The sequence below is a fragment of the Dufourea novaeangliae genome, unplaced genomic scaffold (genome assembly GCF_001272555.1).
Source record: "Dufourea novaeangliae isolate 0120121106 unplaced genomic scaffold, ASM127255v1 scaffold49, whole genome shotgun sequence".
Taxonomy (NCBI): domain Eukaryota; kingdom Metazoa; phylum Arthropoda; class Insecta; order Hymenoptera; family Halictidae; genus Dufourea; species Dufourea novaeangliae.
In genome coordinates this window covers 1008485-1017307 of record NW_015373928.1, presented here as the reverse complement: position 1 = coordinate 1017307, position 8823 = coordinate 1008485, and the positions used below count along the sequence as shown (strand labels likewise).

The 8823-nt window shown below is 40.3% G+C and overlaps 1 protein-coding gene across 1 annotated transcript; it reads right to left on the bottom strand.

The window, feature by feature from the left end:
- Nucleotides 1–3584: 3584 nt before the first annotated feature.
- Nucleotides 3585–8823, bottom strand: LOC107195106 (putative fatty acyl-CoA reductase CG5065). The gene is made up of 9 exons (XM_015584885.1): nt 8811–8823; nt 5935–6142; nt 5586–5783; nt 5153–5349; nt 4830–4939; nt 4510–4705; nt 4178–4417; nt 3846–4103; nt 3585–3747 (listed from the first exon to the last, which is right to left on the bottom strand). Exons 2-9 carry the CDS (start codon nt 6130–6132, stop codon nt 3585–3587), a joined length of 1560 nt encoding a protein of 519 aa, XP_015440371.1. The 5' UTR covers nt 6133–6142; nt 8811–8823.

Here is an 8823-nt window from a genome sequence, read left to right as displayed (position 1 = left end):
CGTTCGTTAAAGATACACGGTCCAGAATAATCAAACGTACGCGTTACACCGCAAACTGTGTTTCGTTGCTCGGTCATCTTCGCCGGGCGAAATGAAATTCGATAGCGACAATTGTCTATTATCTACGTATACGTCTCGAAAGATGGACCAACAAGTCTGGACGTCAGAGTATACATATGTATACCACGGAAACGATCGAGCAGCTAGCTTGTTGAGTGCAAGCGCTTAAATTACCCGTGATCGCAATACGATTCCCATTCTGGGATATTTTCAGTAAGCTCCCGAGAGCTTTCGGTTTATGTTTCGGACGCGACGTTGCAATCGGTAAACGAAAGAACGTGTACACGAGCCGAATGATAGCGTCGGACTGTCTGGTGTTCGCACTTCGAACAACCCCTGAGTCCTGACCGACCAACCCGTCCTGCCTAGTGCCTACACGTTCTACTCGTCCTACCCGTCCTACCCATTCCAGCATCCTGGAGATATTCGGCGCACGCGCTCCATGCTTTTTCGCTTGTACACGAACTACGCGTCATCGGCGACACAGCTATCCACCGTTTCACCCTCGCTTACTTCGCCATCCCCCTTCTATCGGTTTGCATTCTCTCCGCGTAATCGTTGACGTACGTCACGAATTTCCTTTCCTTTACTCTCAACGGTGGGGAAACCGTTGGAATAATCGGCATACACGCGCGAACGGATACCGTTCAGCCGAACAACATCGACTTCCTGCCAATCCAGATTCCATGCTGTTCTTCCATGGTTCGATGACACGACAATATGTCCAGAGGAGGTATAGGAGTTGGCGGGGAATACTTACTCGAAGAACGCTTGGCACGATAGCTACCCTCGAAAAAGTAAGCAAAAGATAACCCGTCGAACAAATCTTGTCACTTCCTTTAGCAGTCCTTCGGAATCGCGATACTGAACAGTGCGCTGTCAATTCTCTTCGAAACATTACCTACTTATTCGTATACTCGATAATGTGTATAAAATTTCGCTTAGTTTTTTGGACAGAAATTTTCGTCGAAACGAGCCTTCTTTCGACCGCGACGATTCGTTTATCACTTACTCGAAAAATATTTCTCGCGCGTTGATGCGCATGACAGCAAGTTTCCGAATATTTAACACGTGAATGTTAAGTGGTAAATATTACGAAAAGGACGATTATTTTCAATGCACTTGTCGTCGATGCATTCCAATAACGTTCTATACAGTTTAATACAGTTATTTGAAACTTGGTTTCTCATATACGCACGTAACTTAATTTGAAATTTATGCGATCGAAGTACGTAACGAAAAGGAGAAGGTAATCGTTCGGTAGCTCTCCAATCTAATAAACTTCTCCTCGATTAATTCGTCAGAAAATCGGATGCAGCGGTTATCGAGTTTATGGTCCCGTTAAACGGATAGTCAATTGCAGAGAATCCCGGTTCTTAGTCTGAAAAGATCCGTAATTTATTTATATTTCGAACCTAAACGTTGCTAACTTCTGAAAAATAAAAGAGTCACGAAAACTACGTGAAATAAATTCCAATATCTGAGAAACCTTTCAAAGGAGACCTTCCTCTGACAAATACTTTGATGAGTATTTTTCAAAGGAAAAACGCTGTACTGTCGGGCGAAGAATGTGTTTCAAGATCGGAAAGACGGGAACAAGTGTGTAGCGGGAGAATGTAAAAGGTTCGCTTGTATGGTAGACAACATAAATTGCCACGACCCAAGCAAAATTTGCGAAAAAGACAGGCAAAGCGAACAGATAGTTAAAAGGCATGAACTTTCTAAGTTTCTTGTCAACTTCTTCGGGTCGTGGTTCTTTGGATGTGGTGCGAGTAGATCAATAATCGAGTAGAAGTTAGGTCTGAATTTTCCCAGCGCCATCCTATCACATTATTTGGAACTACCAACTGTTGCTCTTTTTCTTTGGGCTTTTCCAACTTGAATCGACCCACTACGCCCACGACCCATTAATCCTCGTTTTGTACGCAACCGCGTATATTCATTCTCTTTCTGTCGCAGTCTATTAAGTATCTTATTCCGATTCGTTGCAGGAGACCACCGATACGTCACAATTTATAATTTATTTAAAATTACGCGGACCATAGTCGTCGTATACGGCCATATTATTAGTATGAATCCGTATGCAGTGTCGTGAACGATGTCCCTCTGCCAGCAGATATTTTTCAATCGTATAATATGAAGAATGCTGCGCGGCATCAGCATATTCATGTAACATCGTACACGGAAGGATCGTATTGTTTCAGAAACGTCGAGTAAACGGAAAATTCATGGAAGTTCTTATCAAACAAAGTGAACTGAAATATCGTATTTGCAAACCTGTACTTGCACAGTATCGAGTACTCTGACAATAGTATAAGGTACAGATACAGCAAAATACAATGTTATTTTCTGAACGGTTAAACGATATTCTAAATCCGTCAAAGAATTCTCGCTGGTTATTGCTGAAAAAAGACATATAGCGTGGTGTTTCGTATCGATCCTAAAGTAAAACCAAGGTGGAACACCGCTCGTGTTGTAGTTACGGTTATGGTCACGGCTACGTTCCACGTTGGCCACGGTGCCTTAAGAAATCACCTCGACGTACATTGCATCACGATATTATTGCCGAATATCGGTTGAAAGTAGACCCATTTTCGTACCCCGTACAAAATCCATCCAGTTTGATCAACGGAACCAGTTCGTTCGACTAAAAGTAACGGTTTCAACCGAACGTAATTGATGGTATTATTATGTAATGCCTACAGACTACACTATACACAGACGGGATACGTGGGAAATGTAAGTGTCGTGATAATGAATAGCTTGAAATTAAACAGAAAAGCATACCTTTATTTCCATAAATGTACTCGTACACATATCACAATTAATTATTATCAAATAAACGTACAAAACCTTACTTAACTTATAATACCGGTAGTAGGTAAAAATGGAAAAGCGTGACAATTTTCACTGAAAGAAACCAGATTTTTATGTAAAAATATTAAAGCTTGTGCAAGTTATCGATTCTTTGGACAATTCGCTCGAGACTTAAGATTCCAGAATTTCACTCGTGTTTAACGAAATTTTCGAACGCGTAAATCTATTGCATTCGAATGCAATATCTTGCACTTCTCCATCGTCTTCGACATTCTACTATCGTCCGTCGGAATTCGAAATGTACAATAAGTCGTGTAGACTGTACGATTAGCCGCAATTCAATTCGGTGCACAATGATCAAATGAAAACTGGTTCAAACCCACTACGACATATTCTATTTTTTCATAAGTCAATCGTAAAAATATTTAATCAATGTGCAATTCCAAGTGAAAAGCATAGATGCTTCGGTCTTCGAAAGATCGATGCTCAAGAAAATGAAATATCCTTGAAAGAAAAAGTGAACTCTGACTTATTGTTAGTCCAAAGAGTTATCCTTACAGTTAACCGAATCTCCTTGGCCTACTTACGCTTACGATGCGCCCAGCACTATCACCGAACCAAAGTAACAACCTTTCTTACAGGAACGCGCTGGAGCGGTACTTACACTCTAAACGCGTCAAAGTATTCGCAGCTTTGTGATCGTCACATCACTGATGAATTTTTTGAATCGCTCCACCCAAAACAGGCAAACACTTGATGTATTCCATAATGGAATCCAAACAGAATCTGGCGATCTCGAAGTTCTTGTAGATAAGACAGAGCATTCCGAAATAAAACAAGTACACGGTGGTTATATGAATAACGTACATCCTGTAAAAGATATGCAAACCACGTTACATCGAAAAATTCTCTATAGCTACTCTTATGTACACGTGCACGGCGCGATGTATAGAATACACATTACGTACAGTGCTTGATGTCTACGAGCCTTCGGCAAACTGGACAGATCTTCTTTCATACAGTATTGTCGTGCGCCTAAAAGGCATTGCTTCATATATTCCACCTCATCGATTGTTAGAAAGTCAATCGGGAATATTTTTTTATCCTCGGCACTCATTTCGCCCCACATTATCAACAAATTTGTATTATGGAAGACCCATTCCCGCGTTGTAAAGTACTGTAACACTTCCAGTCCATCCGAAATTCGTTTTTGAATGCGAACCATACTGGAGAAAAATAAGAAACGAATGTTACGTGAACGAAAATCTTGTCGAAGGGTGCGGAACCCAACGAAACTCACAATCTCTTTTGCTGGAATATCAACATAAGAAAGTCGATCAAGTAAGCCGGAATGATATGGAAGAAGAAAACGAAGAGATTGTGCACGAACTTGCTGCTGCGTATGTCACCGTCCGGATACCAAACCTGTCCCTCGAAGGGATATTTGTAAGCAATCGTTCTGCCCTTCTCCAATATTTCCCCCCAGGTGATCGGTTTCACGCCGCTTTGCGTGATATTGTATACCGGCATGTTTTTTGACCTAAGAAGAAACATGATATGTATATAATTAAGACTTGTATTACAGAATCCTAGAAGAACAGATCAAAGTACAACCGACGAGATACTACATACTTGTCCCAGGTAACTGTCCTGTATGAAATCGCTATTAGAGCATTGATAGCTAGATCAACGGGTATCACCTCGGCGTGATACTTCCCATTACAGTGCATCGACCTTATGACTCCTTTCCCTGCACCTACTATGAGTCCTACCGGCCCGTTCAAGTTGTCTACCCATCCAGGCATCGGTTCCCCCCAAGCAGGAGTTACTGTAAACACATCGACACCGCATACTTCATCCAGTCTTTAATTCGAACAGTTAGAAATTATCATTGACGCAGTACCAGAAAAAAAAAGGAGAATAATTATCGATTCGCGAGTGAGTATGCGTACCGATCGATGGTCTGGCGATGCTGCAAGGTAAGTTCAAATACTCGTCGGCCACCAATTTTTCGGCCAACCGCTTCGAATATGTATAAGTATTCGGATGCTGGTCCAACAACCTACACGAAGAAAAGGCAAGATTTATTCGTTCGATTAAACGTGTTTGAAATATCGAATCGTGATTTCTCAAAGAGTCGCAACGTCTGGCACAACTATAGTGTACATAAATATATCGTTAAAACCGTGAGGTAAAATCGAACTCATCGACTGGTGAAATTTCACGATATCAGCAACAGTGAAACGACGAATGAACCGATCCAACTGTCAATTACTTCGGAGTGATGAGATCAATGGCGCTATCGTCCAGCCATTCCACCAATCTCATTACATCCTGAGGATCGTCCGGAGCATCGTATACTCGTTCCCCAAGTTCCTCTTGATCAGGATGACAAAATGCAGTACTCAGATACACAAACGATTTTACACGCTTCATCTTTTTGCTGAGATCCAACACCCTCTTCGTTCCGATCTGAACACGCAAGAAACAGTTTTCAGTTACGAGTACAATAGGTACATACTCACTTGACAGTTTGCCGTGAAGAAAAGACAGGACAGAGGGGTGTAACCAAATGTGTACACCTACGGAACAAAGGCGGTCTCGGACGAAGAGTCTCAACCGCATACGCAAATCACGACGTAGGTACATACGCGAAAAGCTCTAAAACTGCGTGAAATGCATATCTATTGCTATACCACTGTAAGTACCGTGTTCATTTCGATGGCATCCTTCAACTTTGCTTCTAATCTAAGCGTCGCCGCGCAATGAAATACAATGTCCGTTTCATTTATCAACATTTCTTGTTGTTCACTGGTCAATCCCAATTGCTCCATGGTAACATCTCCAGGCAGGGCCACTACCTTCTTCAACACGTGCGGTTTCAGCTTTCTGATTCTTTGGAACATCTGTTCACCCGAACATCGCATTAAAATTAAATACGGTTATGTATACGATTTGAACAAGCAAACCAACATCATTAACCGTTCCCAATCCCGACAGCTACTCCTAGTGTTGTAAACTAATCCCCTCTTCCAGCGATACGAGAATTGTACTTACGGGTAATTTAAACATTTCATCCACTCGAAGGTCAGGTGTTCGGCCTCTTTTCGGTCTTATTAAAATATAAATCATATTTAAATCGCTACAGTTAAAAAGCAACTTCTCAATGAGCACTTTTCCCATGAAACCGGTTCCTCCGGTTATAAAAACATTCTTCCCCTTATAAAAGCTTTGAATCTCCGTCAATTCACTCATATTGGATAATCTGAAACAAAAGGTTACGTAAAATTGGTTCGTTAGAGGTATTTCAAAAAATTATCCATAGGCTAATCTCGCTGTCGAATAACTTCTCCGCCTAGCTTGTTTCTCGTGGAAAAATGGCAGCGAAAAAGTGATATACGGCAATGAGGAACAAATAAAACCAATCTTGTATCTGGAACGAACGCAAAAGTCTATTTCCAGTCCATAGACCACGTCCCGTCTTATTCAGTTGGTCGATCAAATTTCAAGCCATTAAAAATGCGATCGTTCATCCATGAAAGCGTCATCACTTTCATTTTCTATAATTTACATATACATATTTAAAAAGTTCGTTGCCCTTAAGTTGCGTCAGTTTCGAATGAACCAAATTTCCAATCTTGCTGATACAGATGCAACATACATACATACATACATCTGCAACCTCGTTACTGTGGAAATACCAAGGTCAAATTTATTATATCATTACGAATTACATATACGTATATCCCCGTCACTCGTGCACTCTATTTTGTTAACGTAATATTTTTCTCCTTTCACCGTTGAACTTGGTGTTGCTTTCTCTCTTGCTCCATGAACACTGAACGCGCGAAGGAAAGTTCCATGAACGGTTTTCGATATCATCAATTTTGTATTACGCTCCTTCATTAAATGATTCGACCGAATATGAAAATCGACGAAAATGTTCGATGAAGGCATGATATGTAGACACGTTTCGAAAAGCACGAATTCCTTCTATTTCTCAATATTCCGGTATGTATGCAGCTCTGTTGATATACATACATTCTACATGCATTCACTCGTATCTTCGAGATTTCGAGAAACTTGTATACTTTTAGTAGTCTGTACAAAGTCCAAGGAAGGCTCCAAACAATTCTCGATCACTACTACACGAGTCCGTTTGGTTAAATGTCCTTAATGTATCGTTGCAGAGTGGGAAGCAGTAGAAAGGATATAAAAGTTCGAACGTATACGTATGTATTATGGTATTTTAGTCTCGATGGCCGAACGGTCTCGTGCTTTACGGAAAACACGTGTCGGTGTTGCAACTACAAACGAGTTTCTCTTACCTCTAGCGATTCACCGATGATAGACGAAAATGTATCTTATATGTATACCGGTTGCAAAACTATCCGCAATCGTGTTCCAATACCATAATCTCCCACTTACGTTTCGACCGGATCTACAGAAGGTGCACTTTCGACCGAAGTGAACAGAAAACAACGGCTTACTAAATTTCCTGGTCTGCGAGCTCATCTTGATTTCTTGTCGATTTTTCGAACTTATCATTCGCAAAATCATACTTTCGCACGGAACGGTTTGAAGACAGTACTTTCTTCGCGGAAAATTGCAAATCCTGATCCTCACATGTACAGAGTATATCCGAAATGATGAATCTCCGACAGAAAGATGATTCGTCCAGTGATATAGCATACTTTTGTAAAGAAAGATGACGCAAGGTGAATTTATGCAAAAAGAATTATGTACCTTGATGTAGTATTTCGTGAAATATTGCTAATAGGGTTCGAGAATCAAGTAAGTGGTTGCCGTAAACAAGTGTACAATCTTAAAGAGACATACATATGTATGTATTATACAATACACATACTATATGCATGTTTCTGGGAGAGCGGACCCAAGAATGCAGTCCCGGAAAATGCGCAGTACATAATGCAATACTAACGAAAAAACGAACTCATTCGTTATATCGATAAATGATTTAGCAATATAATATACAATAACTGGTAGTATGCATGGTCGAAAATTTATCAATGCATCTACTAATATATGCATTACTATATCAAACATTGTTGTCGCGAGTTCACAAACTTATTACACGCTCGTTCGGCATGCATTGAAACGATTTTTACATAACTGATAACCCATTTATAAAGTGTAATATGGAAAGTGTAACATAACTGCGTTACACTTTTCTGAGCAAAGGCTTCAAACTCGTTTAAAGCCATCATTGCATCGACACTAAATGCTTTGTTGATGCTATGATAAAAATCATCTAGATCTAGTTACATATACCAACTGCTTTATCACTGCCGTTAATTTGTGTCTTCGATATCGCTGCGATTATTACCAATGACGACAATAGTATACGTATAAGGAATGCGAGATTATCCCTAACTACGCATAAAAAGACTACATACAACAGTGAAAGTGAATGATCTTTGACGAATTAGTTGTCAACAAAATTTTAAACATTCTTAAAGCGAAAGATCGCCCGACAACTCATAACAATGCTTAAATGAACGAAAAATGTATTGTCGAAAGAAAACATTTTTCTCGTCTATTAATACGTTGATCTGATCCTACTACTCTTTTACGTCCGACGAAAAGAATACACCGAGTAGTTGATTTTCTACCTTTTCCAGATCCGATTAGACAGACATTTGCTCTAACGATAAGAGAACCCGCGGGAATAGTTTCCGTTTGTTCTTTGCACGCGCGGGATTCGCTAAAAAATAATCTTAATTGTAAACAGTCAATCGAATGGCGGCGCCGTATATTTCCCATAGAGTCTAGTGGAAACAGTGGAAAGCGATCGAAGAAACCGACAGATACGCGACTGTATTATTTAAGTATGTAAGTATAAAAACCGGAAGGGTATAACACGCGTCCCAGAGAACCAAGATTGTAAGAGTACGAAGTAAAGGCTGGTTTACCTGACGCTAACGA